The 22,642-nt window shown below is 38.1% G+C and overlaps 1 protein-coding gene across 1 annotated transcript in view; it reads right to left on the minus strand.

Annotated features, from left to right (window-relative positions):
* MDGA2 (MAM domain containing glycosylphosphatidylinositol anchor 2) overlaps positions 1 to 22,642 on the minus strand; it is a 195,256-nt gene that overhangs the window by 104,424 nt on the left and 68,190 nt on the right. Inside the window, exons 4-5 of the mRNA XM_036749708.1 lie at positions 17,017 to 17,172; positions 15,654 to 15,812 (exon numbers count right to left, since the gene is read on the minus strand). Coding sequence (XP_036605603.1) covers positions 15,654 to 15,812; positions 17,017 to 17,172 — 315 coding nt within the window. The remainder of the gene's footprint in view (positions 1 to 15,653; positions 15,813 to 17,016; positions 17,173 to 22,642) is intronic.

The following is a 22,642-nucleotide window of genomic DNA, read 5'->3' on the forward strand; positions in this document are numbered from 1 at the left end:
CATATTACTGTACCCCAGAATGTGATTTCTTTCACTGGGGGAGCAGAAGGTGGGTTGACTTATACCATAAAGAAACTTTCCAGGTAATGAAAGGAGTTCAAACATAAACTTGCTGATTTACTTAAACAATGACTCCTGAGGGCATAGTCGAATGGATCCAGTGCAGAGACTTTGCAGAATAACTTAATGGACTTGGGGAGAAAATAGCAAACTAAATTAACTATAGGCACCAGACAGAGAGCACCCTTTGTCCTCTTTAAGGTGAATGAGATGAGGAATTTCTAATGCGTGACTCCATAAAGATGAAATCTCATTGCAGCAAGCTCACAGCTCACAATTTTTGCTGATTCTTTTAAACATCAGAATGATAAGTGATGGTCCTTGTTTAACAGAGACAACAGTACTAATTTTATTTCCAGCAAAGGCAGCTTTCAACACATAATCTTTTTCTGAGCAGAAAATGAAAGTCAGGGGCGGAGCCGAGATGGCGGCTGGTAAGCACGGACTAGAGTGAGCTCCGTACCCGAGTCCCTCCAAAAACCTATAAAAATGGCTCTGAACCAATTCTAGAACGGCAGAACCCACAGAACAGCAGAGGGAAGCAGGGCTCCAGCCCAGGACAGCCCGGATAGTCTCTGGGTGAGCTCTATTCCACACGGAGCTGGGAGCTGGGAGCTGGGAGCTGGGAACGGAGTGGAGCAGAGCCCAGCCTGAGCGGCGTGGACGATCCAGTCCAGAAGCCGGGCGGAGGGGGCCCTAGCGCCCTGAATACGTGAGCAGTTACCAGACCCCTCGACCCACAAACACCAAAGACTGCGGAGAAGGTTAGTGGGAAAAGCTGCGGGAGTGGAAGGAGTTCGCGGTTCAGCTTCCAGCCCCGGGGGCAGCGGAGGTGGGGCAGCTACAGCTGTTGTTACTTCCGGCTCCAGGCCCACCTGGTGGGGGGAATTAAGTGGCGGATCACAGCAGGGGTGCACAGCCTGCCGAAGATCTGAGCCCAGTCTGGACTGGGGGTCCTTGGGGAAGGAGGAGTGCGGCTCTGACAGAGCTGGCACCTCCCCCCCAAACGTAGAACATAGAACTCTGTAATCTACAAGCAGTCATACCCCACTGAAAAGCTCAAGGGTCAAGTTAGTTGGTTGGGAATATGGCCAGGCAGCGAAAACGCGCCCAGATTCAGTCTCAGACTTTGGATTCTTTCTTTGGTGACAAAGAAGACCAAAACATACAGCCTAAAGAAGACAGCAAAGTCATAGAGCCTACAACCAAAGCCTCCAAGAAAAACATGAACTGGCCCCAGACCATAGAAGAACTCAAAAAGGATTTGGAAAAGCAAGTTAGAGAAGTAGAGGAAAAATTGGGAAGAGAAATAAGAAGGATGCGAGAAAACCATGAAAAACAAGTCAATGACTTGCTAAAGGAGACCCAAAAAAATACTGAAAAATACACTGAAGAAAACAACACCTTACAAAATAGACTAACTCAAATGGCAAAAGAGCTCCAAAAAGCCAATGAGGAGAAGAATTCCTTGAAAGGCAGAATTAGCCAAATGGAAGAGGAGGTCCAAAAGACCACTGAAGAAAATACTACTTTAAAAATTAGATTGGAGCAAGTGGAAGCTAGTGACTTTATGAGAAATCAGGATATTATAAAACAGAGCCAGAGGAATGAAAAAATGGAAGACAATGTGAAATATCTCCTTGGAAAAACCACTGACCTGGAAAATAGATCCAGGAGAGATAATTTAAAAATTATTGGACTACCTGAAAGCCATGATCAATAAAAGAGCCTAGATACCATCTTTCAGGAAATTATCAAGGAGAACTGCCCTGATATTCTAGAGCCACAGGGCAAAATAGAAATTGAAAGAATCCATCGATCGCCTCCGCAAATAGATCCCAAAAAGAAATCTCCTAGGAATATTGTTGCCAAATTCCAGAGCTCCCAGATCAAGGAGAAAATACTGCAAGCAGCCAGAAAGAAACAATTTGAATATTGTGGAAACCCAATCAGAATAACCCAAGATCTGGCAGCTCCTACATTAAGAGATCGAAGGGCTTGGAATGCGATATTCCGGAGGTCAATGGAGCTAGGATTAAAACCTAGAATCACCTACCCAGCAAAACTAAGTATCATGTTCCAAGGCAAAATATGGACTTTCAATAAAATGGAGGACTTTCAAGCTTTCTCAGTGAAAAGACCAGAACTGAATAGAAAATTTGACTTTCAAACACAAGAATCAAGAGAAGCATGAAAAGGTAATCAAGAAACGGAAATTGCAAGGGACTTACTAAAGTTGAACTGTTTTGTTTACATTCCTACATGGAAAGATGATGAGTATGATTCATGAGACCTCAGTATTAGGGTAGTTGAAGGGAATATGCATATATATATATGCATATATATATGTTTATGTATATATATAAGTGAATGTGTATGTATGCATGTATCTATGTGTATATGTATGTATGTGTATGTATGTGTATATATATATATATATGTAAAAGAGAGAGAGCAGACACAGGGTGAGTTGAGGATGAAGGGAAGATAGCTAAAAGAAATAAAATGAAATTAAGGGATGAGAGAGTAACTTACTGAGAGAGGGAGATAGGGAGAGATAGAATGGGGTGGATTATCTCCCATAAAGGTGGCAAGAGGAAGCAGTTCTAGGAGAGGAGGGGAGTGGGCAGGTGAGGGGGGAATGAGTGAACCTTGCTCTCATCAGATTTGGCCTGAGGGGGAATACCATACATACTCAGTTGGGTATCCTACCCCACAGGAAAGAAGAGGGAGGAAGATAAAAAAAAAAATAAAAGGCAGGGGGATGATGGAGTGGAGGGCAGATGGGGGTGGAGGTAATCAAAACAAACACTTTGGAAAGGGGACAGGGTCAAGGAAGAAAATTCAATAAAGCGGGATGGGTTGGGAAGGAGCAAATTGTAGTTAGCCTTTCACAACATGAATATTGTGGAAGGGTTATACATAATAATACATGTGTGGCCTAGGTTGAATTGCTCAACTTCTTAGGGAGGGTGGGTGGGAAGGGAAGAGGGAAGGGAATTTGGAACTCAAAGTTTTAAAATCAGATGTTCAAAAACAAAAAAACTTTTTGTATGCAACTAAAAAATAAGATACACAGGCAATGGGGCGTAGAAATTTATCTTGCCCTACAAGAAAGGAAGGGAAAAGGGGATGAGAGGGGAGGGGGGTGATAGAGGGGAGGGCTGACTGGGGAACAGGGCAACCAGAATATACGCCATCTTGGAGTGGGGGGGGAGGGCAGAAATGGGGAGAAAATTTGTAATCCAAACTGTTGTGAAAATCAATGCTGAAAACCAAATATGTTAAATAAATAAATTGCATTAAAAAAAAAAAAAAGAAAAAAAAATCTAACCAAAAAAAAAAAAAAAGAAAATGAAAGTCATTTCATAATGACCTATCAAGAATAAGGATTATAAGTGTGATTTTTCTAACAAAGTTGTCACATCGAGATTACTGGGAATGTTTTTCATTCTAAATATCTTAAAATTAAAATTATATTGGGTTTTGAAAAATTACTTGGGAAAATTATTATTTGCAGAATGACTGATTTGTGCCCTGAATGGTAAATGATTTTGGCTGCCTTTGTAACTATATGTGCAACTGGACTGTCTCTGAATATGACCAGTTTAGAATGCTTAAATTGATGTGTGAATGGAATGTATTTTTTCCATTAAAGATATTGAAGAAATGCTTTTGACTGGATTAAAGTTATTTGACAGAAAATAAATTTTGTATTCGTTTTAAATCTGTTGTTGATTTATATTAGCATTATGTTTATAATGCTAATTGATATAACAATTTTGAAGCACTAGCACAACACCTGGTGCATAGCAAGTACTGTGTAAATATTCATTATTATTATTATTACATTGTGATTTGGGAAAATTATAAGAAATTGTGTCAATTTGACAGATATCTAGATTATAATGTATGATGATTATAATCATTAGGAGGTTGATTCCTGAGTGCTGTGAATATACAACTTTGAGCTATTAAGCCAGCACTTCATTATTTAAGGGAAAATGCCATGAGCTGCTCAAAGATATTGCCCTCTAAAAAATCCTACCAATACATGTTGAAGCCTGGAAAGGTTGAAAAGATGGACATTTTCTTTGTGATTAGGAATATTTTCTGACGGAGAAAATCATTGGCTCTGTGAAGTAAAATTTTACTACACAATTAACTATTCCTATCATTTACCTGAAACCATAGGTAAGGCAGTTTTGTTCTTATATACCTATGATAGGTCAGTCTTTGATGTTGAACTGAGGCCTGAGGAAATAAGGTTGAAATAGGGTTACAACCACACCCTTCCCCTTCCTTTCATAGCAACGTTACATGACCATGGCAGAATTGTAAATATTTTATAATGAACTTTATTATAATCATTAAACATATCTGAGCTACTGCAATGAAATGAAAGCAAAAATTTTGAACTGGTGACCATTACTTGTTTCAGATTTGTGTTCCTAACCATGTGACTAGGACTAATCATTTCACAGACTTGCTATCTCCTCTGTTATTGATTTAATATATATATATACATGAATATGTATAAAATTATGTCCTTATAGTATCATATTCTTTCTGAATGATATGAGAATAATGTATCCTCAGAGAAGGGACAGGACAAAAATGTGATCTGACAAGGACATAAGAATTTCAATTATTAATTGAATTAGGCTTTGGTATTGGAACTCTCCTCAGATAGAAAACTGGTTTGGTAGAAATACTATTTTATTTATCAGTATAACTCTAGAATATATGGGCCTTGATGTAGGCTAAGATATAAATTCTAGATCTAGGATAGAGACTGTAACTTGCTGTATTCACAAAACAAAAACAAACTCCCTTCTTGGATTAGATTTTGAAATGAATGAATAAATGTCAGTTTCAATTCAGTAGCAAAATCCTAACCATTTCTGGACCCAAGCTGAGATTAAGGTCCAAGAACTTGTATGGGCATTCTTTGACATCAACCTTTCAATGAAAAAGTGAATAATTTGCTGAACAGGCAACCAAGAGAGTAATATTAATTTGACTTCCAATTGCTTTTAAATTGGACTCCAGACAGTTTTGTAAACCTCATTTTTAGTAAAATTAGAAATTTTAAGAAAGAATACTTTCTCTAGGTTAAAACTCTTTCCACACTTTTCCCTTACATGGGTGGAAGAAAAGCTAAGGTCTTTCTTAGAGAAATAGAATAAAGGTAATAGTACAAGTTTACTCTTGTCTAGATAAGATCATTATCTCAGAGTACCTGGTCACCATGATCCCTCTGAGGGCAATATCTTTTTTTTATTTTACATTCAAGGTTAAGATAGTCCAAGGAGGAAAACTTTTCAGTCTTGAGAGGAATGGTTTAGGGACTGATTACTTGACTCAATTATTTAGCATTCAAAAATGTTAACCCCTAATTGTATTTAACCCAAACACCAGATTGTGACCGTGGGTGTGTCACTTAATCTCTGTTTCAGTTTCTTCAATTATAAAATGGGAATAATAATAGGAACCATCTCCCAGATTGTGGTGAGGATCAAATGAAATAATATTTGTAAAGTGCTTATTTAACACAATACCTAGAATATAGTGAGCACTGCATATACCCTATAAAAATAACAACAATCGTGATAAATGTTATTATTGTTATTGTATTATTGTTGTCACTGTTCAAGATTCCTACAAATACAATACATTCTCAGGCAGAGAATCATTTCCACCAGTGTGGGGGTGAATCTTTGCCATTTTGGATATCTATCTCTCTATACTAAAATGTTAGATTAATGTTAAAGTAATAAATTTAAAATGATTGCCTCAGCTACTGAGGACAATTATTAGATCTGTGTCCATGTTCCAATTCATCATGGAAGAGGAACTCCCATGATTTCACTGATTTTAATGATAGAAAGAATTGTAGTTCATATTTCAGAACACTGGAAAATAACAGTTTATTTTATACTTCTTTTATCTTAACTAATAGAATTGCTCTACAAAATCCTCATTGGAGATTCAATATATCTAGAGAACAGAAAATGCCAGTTCTGGCTTGATACTGATCAAGATTACAGAGACTGGTTGCTGTACCAGAAAGATGAGGGTTGGCTTATGAATAGGAATCTGGATAAAAGAATATATTTGAAGAACTATGATACTTATAATTGCACTAGCAGCCTTAGGACTTCTGCTATGTAAAGGTATATAATCTGAAATGATATATTTTAATTTTATCATGGAGGTAATAGAGAACATGCTTGAAAGAAGCAGAACAAAATATTGAACCTTCTTCAGATCCATTTGAATATCCAGAGTGTTTATACATACAAATAACTGAATATATGGAATTTGGATGTTATGGTAATTATCTATAAGGTCCCAAATAGGATCAAGGCTTTCACATGGAATTGCTTTAATTGGTTGTCAAGAAACTTTTAATTATTTTTTCTGTTTGAAGTCTTTTTCTGATAAAATCAGGAGATCAAAGGACTTATTTTATGAAGTAAGGTCCTTTAGGATCCTTTAAGATTCTTCTTTCAGCTTATAGACAGCATTGTCCATGTAATGTACAGGGTTCAGGCAGAGACAGAAAGAACAAATGGTATGTGAAAACTGAAACTCTCCAAACTTTTGGATGAATTACGGGTTGACTGATTTTATGTTCCTATGTGCCCTGATTTTTATAAAGTTATCTCCATAAGATTAGTATGCTAGAAGATGAATATGATTAGGTATTTGAAAGCTTTACTAAGTTATGGTTGTTGTCCTTTGTTCTCGAAGAGGATCAAAATGGCACCATGATGCTTGAGTCAAGATTCAGTGTGTGCAACTGTGGCTGATCTGACCAATACAAGTTCAGAATGCTCTACCACAGGTCTGGCACAAATACTCAGTGCGAACATTTGGGGCAGATACTCCAATCTTGCACATTCTGTGTTTCCTTTGAACTGTTTCAATTCTGCTTTGCTCATAGAGCACAAGCACATTCTCTGATATGGGCACACCATGCTGAACAGTCCTGTGCCAATGTCTCCCATGTCACGCAATCAATTCCAAAATTCTTGAGAGAAACCTTGAAAATATCCTTGTATCACTTCTCACCATCATGTGAGAATCAATGCTTGCCCTATGTGAGTTCTCCATAAAATGGTCTTTTCGGCAAGCATACATTTTGCATTTGAACAACATGGCCAGCCCATCAGAGTTGTGCTCTTTGAAGCAGTTTGAATGCTTGGCAGTTTAGAGTAAGGACTTCGGTGTCTAGTACCTTATCCTTCCAAGTGATCTTCAGAATCTTCCTAAGACAATTCAAATGGAAGCAATTCAGTTTCCTGGCATGGTGCTGGTAGACTGTCCAGGTTTCACAGGCATACAACAATGAGGTCAGCACCACAGCTCTATACTCCTTCAGTTTGGTAATTAGTCTACTACCTCTTCTCTTTCATACTTTCCTTTGGAGCTTCAGCATTGATTGATGATGGTCTGTTGAGACCCCTATTGAAGTATTCAGCCCATCTCTCCAGTATCTTGTCCTTATCACTAATCAATGTGGTCTGTCAGCACTGAGTAACTGAGATGCACTCAAATAGCCTTCAGGACATCATAAAAGCACTTCAGATTATTACTATCAGCATAAAACTTAATTTTATCTGCCTTCTTACTGAGCTAAGAATCCTGCATCTCTCTAAGCTTTGCTTGTACTTTACTTTTGATGGAATTAAATACTGCCTTTTCAGAAATGGATGAATTTTCCTGCTGGTAAATCCTGTGGAGTTCTTTTTTTTCATTTAGCAGCTTCTGAATTTCCCCATCATTTTCATCAAACCAGTCTTAATGGTTTTGAGTGTTCTGACCCAGATGAGCAATGCTGCACACCAAATCTGTGAAAGCTGCCCCCTCCTTTTCTGCTCCACTGTTGGCTCCATTTCCCTCCAATTTAGCAACAAACTGTTCCTGCTCAGAGAAGAGCTCTAATTTGTTGACATTAATTCTTGTGGTAGTCATTTTTCCTTGGGAGTGCCACTCTTGCTGAATGTGAATATTTAGCTTCGAAAGGACAAGTCTGTGATCAGTCCAGCACTCTGCAGCACACATTGCCTTTGTGACTCTTACATCCTGTTTGTCTATTCTTCTTAGAATCACATAGTCTATTAAATGACAATGTTTGCTGTGAGGGTGCATCCATGAAGTTTTATTGCGTTTAGGTAAATGGAAGACAGTGTTGGTGATGAGAAAAGGTCATGAGATGCACAAGTCTTCAGTAGTGAGTGACCATTGCTATTGCTATTTCCAAATCCATTCCTCCCTAGGACTCCCTGCCAAATCTGGTAGTCTGAGCCCACTCTAGCATTAAAGTCACCCAGAATTATAAGCTTGTCCTCTTTTGGCACATTGATGATAAAGGTCTCCAGGTCTTGATGAAATTTTTCTTTGACCTCATCATGGTTTGCCATGGTGGGAGCATAGGCACTAACGATGGTGGCTTGATGTTTTCTTGCAAGTGGCAATCACATTGTCACGACCTGTCATTCACTCCTTTTGGCAGGCATACAAGCTTGTTGACTAGATTAGCTTTAATTACAAAATCTACTCCAGCTTCATCGTGCTCCCCTTCACTGCAGCCTCTCCAGAGAAATGTGTATCCAGCTCCAACTTCAGTAAGCTGGCCTTCATTTGCCAGCCTTATTTCACTGAGGGCTGCTATTTGGATGTGATATCTACTGAGTTCTCTTGCAACAAGAGCCGTTTGTCTTTCAGGTCTACTGGATTTTGTGTTGTCTATAAGTGTGCACACATTCCATTTGCCAATTGTGAGTGGAATTGTCTTTGCAGATGTTTTCATACATTTCTTTGTGTTTCCACCCCAGAGTGGGATTCTTCGCCTGCCAGATAATCAGGCGAGGGTTGGATAAACAGACAATTTCTATCCCCTTCCTCACACCAGGAGGTGAGCAGTGCTATCCTTAAAAGGCTACTCAGACACACATGGGTCTATCCAATCCTACTGCTGCTTCCAATGATAAAGGACCCTACAGCCTGGGCCACCTGTCTGCAGGATTGTGACCACAGCTCCCAGTGTATCCATACCTGCTGCTTTGTCACTTGCCTGTTGCCACAGGACTTTGAGATTGGTATAATGGTAAAATGGTATGGGTGATGTCTTCATTCTTGAGTAAATTGGATTTAAGTCAGGCAGTGTTACACGAAGTCTTCTGCCTCACTCTTTCCTCCAGAGTCATCACAATCCAGTGGCAGAACAGAATCAAGACAACTGGTGATGGATCAAGATGCAGTGGATGACCTTGGTGGCTTTGATGTTTAACCAAGTTCTAGGCACTCCACAGTGCCTGCTTCAGCTGCCTTCATGGCCATTGGAACAAATTGTGCTCATCCACTGTATCTTAGAGTGACATGAATATTTTGGAAAGATAACTACATGTCAGAGTTAAAACACTGAATGTTTGAATTCAGGTTCTCTATTCCTTGTAAAACTGCTACTAATTATATCTTAATCTCTAATTGAAAGATACTTAGTTTCTGCTAAGATACTACTCTTGAGGTCTAGACTGCCCAACTTTGAATCTAGGTAATCTCACAAAATAGTTACTATTGCTTAAAATTATAGTTCTAGAGGCTGTGTAGGGTAAGATTGAGCTTTGGGAATGACTATGATCTCATATCGCTAAAGGGTTCAAGTTTTGTTTCTTTTTGTTGTCTCAACTTTATTTTAATTTGTAGAAATAAGTTACTTTCTTTATTGTGAATCTTAGATTAGATGCCCCTTCAAAAAACCTATATCATCTAGGTACAAAAGGGTCGAAAGAAGATTTTAAGAGCTAAAAGTGGTCAATTAGGACTTGATATAACTAAAACCATTTTGTTCCATAGTCTCCATTTTGTGGAGTCTTAGCACAGGATTAACTGTGTGAGGCTTGTTTGCTTCATTATCTCCTTCTGCCTCTAATTGTATTAAAGGATCCAGAGGACTTTGATAGATCAAGAAACTCTACTTTTTTTCTTTCTCTTATCTGATAAATAATGTAAGTTCCCTTTGATATAGCAGGCATTATAGTTCTCTAGTGACAATGACTATACTGATAAGGACATATTCCTTCTTCTACATGATTACCAAGCACATGTATTCTTTCCTTATGGTATAAATTTTACTAACCAAGTTATGTTTGTTGCCTTGCCTTTCTAATTTATTCTGCACAATCACCAATTGACTAACATTGTCCCCTTATTCAATAATTCCCCATTTCCCACGATTTTGGCTGAATTTTTAAATTAAATTCCTTTTGGAATTTGGTGCCCTTACCTTACCTGTCCATCTTTGTGTTTCACTACTCCCCTCTCTCATTACATAACATGTCATTTACTAATATCTCCCCAAGGCATCATGTTCTGAAACAACTGAGATGATTTTACCCCCAACAAATTTATTGTGAACCTTCATTTAAGGTTCTTCATCACTCCTTCTATGCTATTGCAATTAAACTCGTTGAGTCCTTCAATTTCAATGTTGCAACATCTCTACAATATCCTCCCTTCTCTGTTCTTACACTACTACCACCATGGTGATGGACATCTTGACCTCATGTTTGAATCATTGCAATAGCCTATAAGTCCTGGGGCATCCTCTTTTCAGCTGTCAGTGATTTTCCTAACATGCACGTCAATCTGACCTACTTTTAAAAAAATGTTATTCCCCCATTCAATAAATCCCAGTGATTTCCTGTCACCTCAGGATCAAAAATAAAATAATCTATTTAGCATTTAAAGCTCTTCATAACCCACCCCTTTACCCCTCACTCCTTACAGTCTTCATAATCTTACCATTCTCTTTCACTTTTTGATCCAGTAACACTGAACTTTTTGCTGTTCCTTGCTCATTACATCTCTCAAATCTGGTTATTTTTATTGTCTATCACCATAGTCTAGAATACTCTCCCTCATCATCTCTACCTCCTGGCTTCACTGGCTTCCTTTGGATCTTAGCTAAAATTCTATGTTTTGCAGGAATTCTAACCCAATCCTTCTTAATTCTAATGCATTCTCACTATTGATTTTTTCCTATATATCCTATATGTAACTTGTTTTTACATAGTTTATATGCTACCTCCTCCAATAGATTATGAGCACTTTGAAGGCAAGTCTTTTGTCTTTTGTCTTTTTTTCATCCCCAGTCCAGTGCCTGGCACATGGTAGGCACTTAATAAAAGCTGACAGTCAGACTGATCAACTGAGTAGGAAACTGGTATTAAATTATAGCGGGGCTGGAGCCAAGATGGTGATTGGAAAGCAAGGACTTGCTTAAGCTCTCCCCCTCATCCCTCCAAACACCTGTAAAAAATGGCTCTGAACAAATTCTAGAGCTGTGGAACCCATGAAATAGCAGAGGGAAACAGGTCTCCAGCCCAGGAGAGTCTGGATAGTCACTGGAAGGGTCTCTCGCACAGTGCTGGCAGCAGTGGGCTGCACCAGGACGGACCAGACTGGGAGTCAGCCACCTGGAACAGGCCTTAGGGCCATGAATAATTGAGCTGTGGCAGTTACTAGACTTCTCAACCCACAAATGTCAAAGAGCAGGTTAGTGGGAAACTGCAGTATTGAGGTGAGAGCACTCTGGCCCCATCCCTGGGGGTGGTGGAGGTGGTGCAGAAGTGGTGGTGGCAGCAGCAGGAAGCTCCTGAGGCTGCTTCCATAGCTCCAGTGTCAGCTACTTCCCGAAGTCCCTGGCTCACAGGGTGGGAGGAATCTAGCAGTGGATCAGAGCAGGAGTGCAAGGAGCATTTGTGGGCACAGAGGCAGGTTCTCTTTCTGTGGCCTGCTGGGATCTAGATTGTGGTCCTGGTGGGCAGTTCTTGGGGGAGGAGGAGTGCTGCTGTGACAGAGCCTGTGGTGATGGTGGAATAGAAGTAGCTCTGAAAACAGCAGTGCTTGTACCCTAAAGCTTGGGACAAAGTACTCTCTACTCTACAAGCAGTTATACCCTGACAAAAAATTCGAAGGTCAAGTAGTTGGCTGGGAACATGAACTGGCAAGGAAAATGAACTCAGACTCACACTCAGACTCAAACTCAAACTTTAGATTCCTTATTTGGTGACAAAGAAGATCAAAACATACAGACAGAAGAAATCAACAAAGTCAAAGAGCCTACATCAATAGCCTCCAAGAAAAATATGAATTGGTCTCAGGCCATGGAAGAGCTCAAAAAGGATTTGGAAAAGGAAGCTAGAGAAGTAGAGGAAAAATTGGGAAGAGAAATGAGAATGATGCAAGATAACCATGAAAAAAAGTCAATGATTTGCTAAAGGAGACCCAAAAAAATACTGAAGAAAATAACACCTTAAAGAATAGACTAACTCAAATGTCAAAAGAGCTCCAAAAAGCCAATGAGGAGAAGAATGCCTTGAAAGGCATAATTATCCAAATGGAAAAGGAGATTCAAAAGACCACTGAAGAAAATACCACCTTAAAAATTAGATTGGAGCAAGTGGAAGCTAGTGACTTTATGAGAAATCAAGATATTATAAAACAGAATAAAGGAATGAAAAATTGGAAGACAATGTGAAATATGTCATTGGAAAAACCACTAACCTGGAAAAGAGATCCAGGAGCGATAATTTAAAAATTATTGGACTATCTGAAAGCCATGATCAAAAAAGAGCCTAGATATCATCTTTCAAGAAATTATCAAGGCAAACTACCCCAATATTTTAGAGCCAGAGGGTAAAATAGAAATTGAAAGAATTCACCAATTGCTTTCTGAAAAAGATCCCCAGAAGAAAACTCCTAGGAATGTTGTAGCCAAATTCCAGAGTTTCCAGGTGAAGCAGAAAATATTGCAAGCAGTCAGAAAGAAACAATTTGAGTATTGTGGAAACACAATCAGGGTAACACAAGCTCTACCAGCTTCTACATTAAGGGATTGAAAGGGCTTGGAATATGATATTCTGGAGGTCAAAGGAGCTAGGATTAAAACCAAGAATTACTTAAACAGCAAAACTGAGTATCATGCTCCAAGGCAAAATATGGATTTTCAATAAAATAGAGGACTTTCAAGCTTTCTCAGTGAAAAGACCAGAGTTGAATAGAAAATTTTGACGTTCAAATGCAAGAATGAAGAGAAGCATGAAAAGGTAAACAAGAAAGAGAATTCATAAGGGACTTACTAAAGTTGAACTGTTTTGTTTACATTCCAACATGGAAAGATGATGTGTGTAATTCATTAGACCTTTCTCAGTATCAGGGTAGTTGAAGGGAATATACATATTTATAGGCAGAGGGTACAGTGTGAGTTGAATATGAAGGGATGATATCCAAAAAAAATAAAATTAAGGTGTGAGAGAGACATAAGTTGAGAGAGGGATAAAGGGAGAGATATAATGGGGTAAATTATCTCACATACAAGTGGCAAGAAAAAGCAGTTCTGTGGAAGGAAGAGGGGGCAGGTGGGAGGGAATGAGTGAATCTTGCTCTCATCAGATATGACTTGAAGATGGAATAACATATGCACTCAACTGGGCATCTTACTCCAAAGGAAAGTAAGGGGAAGCGGATAAAAAAGGGGGATGATAGAAGGGAGGTCAGATAGGGGGAGGAGGTAATCAAAAGCAAACACTTTTGAAAAGAGACAGGGTCAAGGGAGAAAATTGAATAAGGTGAGACAGGATAGTATGGAAGGAAATATAGTTAGCCTTTCACAGCATGGGGATTGTGGAAGTGTTTTACATAATGATACATGTGTCACCTATGTTGAATTGCTTCCCTTCTTACAGAGGGTGGGTGGGAAGGGAAGAGGGAGAGAATTCAAAGTTTTAAAAGCAGATGCTCAAAAAAAAGTTGTTTTTTGCATGCAGCTGGGAAACAAGATATATAGGGAAAGGGGATGGGGAGGGAGTGGGGTGATAGAAGGGAGGGCTGACTGAGGAATAGGGCAATCAGAATACATGCCATCTTGGAATGGGGGGAGGGTAGAAATGGTGAGAAAATTTGTAACTCAAAATATTGTGGAAATCATTGTTGAAAACTAAAATATTAAATAAAAATGATAAAATTTAAAAAAGATATTATAGGGCCAGAAGCAATATAATCTGGCAACTAATTCGATGTGGGAGAAAGAGTCAAAAATGAATCTTAGGTCTTTGGCCTGGGTAACAGAGAAGATATTAGTGAGCAACAGAAATAGAGATATTTGGAGGAGGGACTTGTTTGACACAGGAGATGTTGAGTTTTCCCTTGGTAATGTTGAGTTTAGATGACAACACTAAGTGTTCAAAGACATATTTTTCAGGGATTAAAACCTACAATCCTACGGTACTCCATATCTACAGAGCTTATTGATCATTAGTAATCTAGCACACACAATCCTATCAGCATCTAAAACAATCTCAAATTCTCATCCTAGTGACTTTGACTCTCTACTTGGTCAGATACTTAGCATAAACCTGAAAATAACAAATTTACTAGTTATGGCTTTAAGCAATAACACTAATAATTTATATTTACATAGTTCTTTAGCACTTTATAATTTACAAAGCCCCATCAGCTCATTTGGTTCTCGAAAACAAAAAATGAAATATGTAATATAAGTATCATTAGTCCCATTTTTTTGTTTAAGTTGGGTAAACAGATATTCAGGGAAGATAAAGAACTTCTCCAAGATCATATTGCTTTACCTGCCAGAGTAAGGACTTGATCATTGGTCATCTGATTCCAGATCAAGTTTTCTCTCCACCATAATAATACTACTTCTCATAATAATGATTTTAATCACATTGTAAGGCTATCTAATGGACAACATATGTGGTATATTATTGTTGAGTAGATATCGAAACAAACAATATAAAAAGAAGGCCTCCCCAATGCATAAGGTAGGTACCATATACCACACAGAGGAATTATAAGAAAACATGGACAACAAATACACAATAGATGAAGATGAATATACAATGATGAAAGCAAAGATCCGTTAAAAAATTAAAACAGGGACAGCTAAGTGGTGCAGTGCATAGAGCACCAGCCCTGGAGTCAGGAGGATCTGAGTTCAAATCTGGCCTCAGACACTTGACACTTACTAGCTGTGTGACCTTGGACAAGTCATTTAACCTTAGTTGCCTTGCCTTCTCCCCTCTAAAAAAAATAAAACAAATCAGGAATTTATGAAGAAGTTTTGCAGTGGGATTCACAAATAGGATGAGTTTTGCAAACAAGAAAATGAAGGCTCTAAAATTACACAATATGGTTATCATAAAATAATGTTTCCCAAATATGACAATTCTTCCATTCTCGTTAAAATGTATTGCATACTTAGTCAGCCAAACATCTTGTATAAGAAACATAAGTTAAAATCTATTCCAAAAAGACTTTAGAATTCAACCCTTTGGAGATTTTGCTGCATTATCCTCCTTGGGGGAAACCTATGATTTTTTAACATGGTCATAGACATAGGGAGTGAGAAAGGAAATACTGAATTCCTGATTGATTATTATGAAAGTTGCCAATAAAAGAAATCAACTATGGCTATCATGGCCAGAATTAATTTTGTTTGGTATTCTTATGAGACTTTTTTCATTTTTGCTTTAAGACAAAGATAGTAGCTTACATTATCTTACCTATATGTTGTCCATACATGTGATAAAAAAAGCTGAAACAATATGCAGTATTCGTGGCTCCATAAGGATTTTTGGGGGCTATGCTGAAAACAGGACTGAGTAATCTGGCCTTTTCTCCTTCTAATCTGGGCCGAGAAGTTTCAATATACATATAATAACCTACAAAATCAAAAACAAGTTTAAATTATTTGAATACTGACATTTCAACTTGGGAAGCTAGGTGGTAAAATGGATAGAGTACCAGGCCTGGAGTCAGGAAGACTCCTCTTCCTGAGTTCAAATCTGGCTATGTGACCCTAGGCAGTCACTTAACTCTCTTTGCCTGAGTTTCCTCACATGAATAATGATTCAGAGAAGGAAATGGCAAATCATTCTAATATCTTTGCCAAGAAAACTCCAAATAGAGTCATAAAGAGTTGGACACAAATGAAAAATGACTATATGAACCTTTCAACTTCAGGATTAAAGTTAAAAGTAGAGATTAAAATTACTAAGTGATATGTTTTCATATGAAGTGAATATTGGTAGAACGTCTCTTTATAAACTCTAAAAATAGGTAGTTATGGTAGTTATGGGTACACATATCAGTTATTGCCATTATAGTGGCAATTTAAAACATGAAACCTATAAGTAATATGTTGACTACACCAACAATGAGAAATGGCTGCACTGCCCACACAATTAAAATGGAATTCTTCGGATAGTACTTCTTTATTATGATTCCAAAAGTAAATGAACATAAATTTAAAAGTTACACGTATAAGTAAAACAATGGAAATCAGAGCCATTTGGTTAAACAATTCAGGCTTAATGAATTACAGTTGTTTGAAAAATTCAGACATGGAGGCAAGAGTGGGGGTTGAGCCTTTATATTTTAGATAAAGTCCTGTATTTTCTATCTTGCTTTACAAATGATCCTGTGGGATAAGAAACATGTAGAATATTTGAAAATATCTTTAAAGTTTAGTATCATACAAAGAATAATGCAATAGTTATATTTTCATAATTGCTACATAGTAAAAAAAAAAGCATCCTCCATAAAAGTCCTAGTCTGATTCTACAGCAATATATTGTCTGACTTCTTAGGACCACTAAATAAGTAAATAATACTACCAGGAAGTTGGCTGCTAGGTGGTAAAATTGTTGGTCTTAATAGCTTATGAAAGCTCTCTTAATGCTTACAGAGGTTATGATATACGTCAGTGAAAATAGTCTCTGAGGATGAAATGAAGATTTCTCAAAGTACTGAAAGTGGTAAAACTATAAAATTATTGCTGAGTCTATCACCAGGTTGGTATTGTATTTTAAGGACCTACAGGTAAAACAGTAGAACTTTGAAGACTCATTCACAAGGATCTCCTACCTTCTTTGGATCCAGTGCGATCTGCATTAGGCCCGGTATTTGGGGTATACTTTGTATTTCTGGTCGCAGTACTTTGTTTTGTCCAGTCAAAATTATCTGTATCATCTTGAGTGAACAAACAGATGTTACCATCTTCAAATCCACAGTGAAACTCACCTATAAACAAATTAAATGAATGGCATCAGAATTTGCAATTGTCTCACAATAAAGTTTTTAAAGCACTATACAAAAATAAATCTTGATGACAGCATGGGTCAAATTGGCAGAATTGCTTTCTTCAATTTGATAATAAAGATCTAAATTTTTCAAATGGACATTACATTTTTAAAATTTTTGTCTGTCTTAGAATTGTAACTTTTATATATAAGGAGTGATAGTGACTTCCTCCCACATGCACGGAACATCCTCAGAGAGACCTTTTCTGGTCCCAGGGGCCATTTGGGTTCCTTTGGACATGTTTCTGGTCATGTGGTTGCCAAGATATGACAAAACTTTGCATGTTGCGGCAACCCCCAAATGTTTTTTTGGTCATCCCCTGCACCCTAGATAGCCCCAGTGGCTGTTTCAATTAAAAAAAAAAAGATAGATTCTATCTCAGTCCTCTTGGCTGACAAATTTCCACCTTCCTCACTTGGAACATAAACTCAAATAAATGAGCTGTCAAGTAGGAAAAGCAACAACAACAAGAAGATCTCTAGAAAGCTTCTTTTTCCTCTCTAACAAAACTGCATATATCTTTAACATTAACACTGGAGAGATATTCTCGTATAGGAGACTTGGGTTCAAATTCCAGCTTGGTCAACTATTATGGACAAGTAGCTTCATTTCTCTTAGCTTAGGTGTTCTTATTTTTAAGAATGGATTATGATATTTATCCTCATATGATCATTGCAAAGAGAATATTTTATAAACTATTAACTATAAACAATTAATGAGAACTCTGTGATTTTAGGTAAGACATTTGAAAGCTTGAACATCACGTGTTTTTTTTTTATTTGTAATATGGATGCCATAATGCCTATTCTTTCTTTTTTTTAAATTTTTTTATTAAATTTATTTAAGATATTTAGTTTTCAGCATTGATTTTCACAAGACTTTGAATTCCAAATTTTCTCCCCATTTCTACCCTCCCCCCACTTCAAGATGGCATATATTCTGGTTGCCCTGTTCCCCAGTCAGCCCTCCCTTCTGTCATGCCACTCTCCTCCCATCCCCTTTCTCCCTTCCTTTCTTGTAGGGCAAGATAAATTTCTACCCCCCAATGCCTGTGTATCTTATTTTCTAGTTGCATGCGAAAACTTTTTTTTTTGCTTTCGAACATCTGTTTTTAAAACTTTGAGTTCCAAATTCTCTCCCCTCTTCCCTTCCCACCCACCCTCCCCAAGAAGTCAAGCAATTCAACATAGGCCACATGTGTATCATTACGTATAACCCTTCCACAATACTCATGTTGTGAAAGACTAATTATATTTTGCTCCTTCCCAACCCATCCCCCTTTATTGAATTTTCCCCCTTGACCCTGTCCCCTTTCCAAAGTGTTTGTTTTTGATTACCTCCACCCCCATCTTCTGCCCTCCTGTCCATCATCCCCGCCCTTTTTTATCTTCTTCCCTCTTCTTGTCTGTGGGGTAAGATACCCAACTGAGTATGTATGGTATTTCCTCCTCAGGCCAAATTTGATGAGAGCAAGATTCACTCATTCCCCGCTCAGGTGCCCTCTCCCCTCCTCCCACAGAACTGCTTCCTCTTGCCACCTTTATGCAAGATAATCCACCCCATTCTGTCTCTCCCTATCTCCCTCTCTCAATATATTCCTCTCTCATCCCTTAATTTGATTTTATTTCTTTTAGATATCTTCCCTTCATCTTCAACTCACCCTGTGTCTGCTCTCTCTCTCTCTTTATATATATATATATATATATATGCACATACATATATACATACATACGCAATCACATACATATATATATACATACATAAACATATATATGTATATATATATATATATGCATATTCCCTTCAGCTACACTGAGGTCTCATCAGTCATACATGTCATCTTTCCATGTAGGAATGTAAACCAAACAGTTCAACTTTAGTAAGTCCCTTGCAATTTCTTTTTCTTGTTCTTTTTCTTGATTACCTTTTCATGCTTCCCTTGATTCCTGTGTTTGAAAGTCAAATTTTCTATTCAGCTCTGGTCTTTTCACTGAGAAAGCTTGAAAGTCCTCTGTTTTATTGAAAATCCATATTTTGCCTTGGAGCATGATACTCAGTTTTGGTGGGTAGGTGATTCTAGGTTTTAATCCTAGCTCCACTGACCTCCGGAATATCATATTCCAAGCCCTTCGATCTCTTAATGCAGAAGCTGCCAGATCTTGGATTATTCTAATTGTGTTTCCACAATATTCAAATTGTTTCTTTCTGGCTGCTTGCAGTATTTTCTCCTTGATCTGGGAGCTCTGGAATTCGGCAACAATATTCCTAGGAGATTTCTTTTGGGGATCTATTTGAGGAGGCGATCGATGGATTCTTTCAATTTCTATTTTGCCCCATGGCTCTAGAATATCAGGGCAGTTCTCCTTGATAATTTCTTGAAAGATGATATCTAGGCTCTTTTTTGATCATGGCTTTCAGGTAGTCCAATAATTTTTAAATGATCTCTCCTGGATCTATTTTACAGGTCAGTGGTTTTTCCAATGAGATATTTCACATTGTCTTCCATTTTTTCATTCCTTTAGTTCTGTTTTATAATATCTTGATTTCTCATAAAGTCACTAGCTTTCATTTGCTCCAATCTAATTTTTAAAGTAGTATTTTCTTCAGTGGTCCATTGGGCCTCCTTTTCCATTTGTCTAATTATGCCTTTCAAGGCATTCTTCTCCTCATTGGCTTTTTGGAGTTCTTTTGCCATTTGAGTTAGTCTATTTTTTAAGGTGTTGTTTTCTTCAGTGTATTTTTCAGTATTTTTTTGGGTCTCCTTGTTTTTCATGGTTTTCTCACATCATTCTCATTTCTCTTCCCAATTTTTCCTCTACTTCTCTAACTTGCTTTTCCAAATCCTTTTTGAGCTCTTCCATGGCCTGAGACCAGTTCATGTTTTTCTTGGAGGCTTTTGGTGTAGGCTCTTGCACTTTGTTGACTTCTTTAGGCAGTATGTTTTGGTCTTCTTTGTCACCAAAGAAAGAATCCAAAGTCTGAGACTGAATCTGGGTGTGTTTTTGCTGCCTGGCCATATTCCCAACCAACTAACTTGACCCTTGAGTTTTTCAGTGGGGTATGACTGCTTGTAGACTAAAGAGTTCTATGTTCCACGTTTGGGGGGAGATGCACCAGCTCTGCTACACCAGCACTCCTCCTTCCCCAAGAACCCCTAACCCAGACTAGGCTTAGATCTTCAGCAGGCTGTTGCACTCCTGCTCTGACCCACCACTTAATTCCTCCCACCAGGTGGGCCTGGGGCCAGAAGCAACTGCAGCTGTAGCTGCCCCGCCTCCACTGCCCTGGGGGTGGTGGCTGAACTTCGAACTCCTTCCACTCCCGCAGCTTTTCCCACTAACCTTCTCTGTTGTCTTTGGTGTTTGTGGGTTGAGAAGTCTGGTAACTGCTGCAGCTCACTGATTCAGGGCGCTAGGGCCCGCTCCACCCAGCTCCTGGTCTGGTTGGTCCCAGCAGCTCACACTGGGCTCTGCTCTGCTCTGCTCCCAGCTCCCAGCTCCCAACTCCCAGCTCCCAGCTCCGTGTGGGATAGACCTTACCCAGAGACCATCCAGGCTATCCTGGGCTGGAGCCCTGATTCCCTGTGCTGTTTTGTGGGTTCTGCAGTTCTAGAATTGGTTCAGAGCCATTTTTAATAGGTTTTTGGAGGGACTCAGCGGGGAGCTCACGCTAGTCCCTGCTTTCCAGCTGCCATCTATGCCTATTCTTTCAGTCTCACAAAAGCATTAGAAGACTGTCAAACAAGTTGTAGATAACTTAATTATACTCAGATATTTCCTAATTTATTTGCAATAAGCATTGATTCTGCCTAACTTCTTACTTTGTTGACATTACTACCTTAAGTTATTATGTAGTGAATTCCCAGACTATTTTCTTGGTTGCCATGCCTGGCTACCAACTCCCCTGTATGTGTTGTCTCCTCCATTAGAAGGTAAGCTCCTTAAGGGCAAGGAACATTATGCTTGTGTATTCATATGTTCGGTCTATAGTGCAATGTTTGGCATATAGTAACTGCTTGTTAAATAATTTAATATTTAATTACTTCATTTTTATTTTTCATGGAGTAGACAGCCTATCTGGAAAGCTCCCTGATAAATTATTTTAAAATTCTTAATTATCTTCTCTGTTTTTATTTATTATTATTCCGTCATTTTTAAGTTGTGTCTGACTCTTTGTGACCCCATTTGTGATTTTTTTTGGCAAAGATATTGTACTGGTTGTCATTGCCGTCTTCAGTTCATTTTATAGGTGAGGAAGTGAGCCAAACAGGATTAAGTGACTTGCCCAGGATCACACTGCCAGTAAGCGTCTGAGGCCAAATTTGAACTCATGAAGATGAGTCTTCTTTACTCCAAGCCCAGGATTCTATCCACTGTGCCACGTAGCTGTCCTGTCTCTGTTTTTAAGGACTCCTCAATAAAATACTATATTGATAAAATTTGTGTCAGTAAATTCTATGCCAATGTGGATTAAAGCCTATGCCAGTGGGGTACAATCTCAGGAAAGTCCTACCAAGCTAGTGATAGCTTATAGCAAAGTCCTAATGTCATCAAACATCATGCTATACAAGTATAGAGAGGCTTATCACCAGAAAAAAATTATTCTATCTATGGCAATTAATAAATACTACCTACCAATAATAGGCAACCTACCAGTGTACAGTAATCTACATTTGGTGAAGGAAATGTCTACAACAGTGAAATCATTGACCTTTTGAAATCTTATAATACAGTATTTGTAGATAATCAATTTAGGAAATGTCTGCCTAATATCAAGATATCTGTCATCTAAAGACAATACAAGCTAAGTTCAGAGAAGATCTCCACCAGAAGACTAGGCCCCATAAGAAGATTTTGAGGTGGGGAGAGATGCTGAAACATACAGAGATCATCTACTAAGATGAAGAGGGACTGTGATCTGCAGCAGTGGATAGAACCCCTCACATTGACAAATCATGCATTTACTTTATAACATTGAATAATAATGACGATAATGGACATCCATGGTTTATCCCTGATCTTATTGGGAATACCTCTAGCTTATCATGATCACATATATTTCTTGCTCTTGGTTTTATATAGACACTACTTAGAATTTCAAGAAAACTTCTATTTGTTTTAATAGGAATGCGTATTACACTTCGTCAAAAGCTTTTTCACATCTATTGACATAATCAAATGATTTTTGTTTTTGTTATTGATAGGGTCATATATGCTTATAATTTTCCTTTTATTGAAAGCCCTGCATTCCTGGTATAAATTACATGTGATCATAGTGTATGATCTTTGTGGTATATTTCCATAATCTCCTTGTTAATATATTATTAAAAGTTTTTGCATCAGTATTCATTAGGAAAATTAGTTAATCATTTCCTCTCTGTGGTTTTGCTCTGCATGGCTTATATATAAAA

The sequence above is a fragment of the Trichosurus vulpecula genome, chromosome 3 (assembly GCF_011100635.1).
Source record: "Trichosurus vulpecula isolate mTriVul1 chromosome 3, mTriVul1.pri, whole genome shotgun sequence".
In the NCBI taxonomy this organism is placed as follows: domain Eukaryota; kingdom Metazoa; phylum Chordata; class Mammalia; order Diprotodontia; family Phalangeridae; genus Trichosurus; species Trichosurus vulpecula.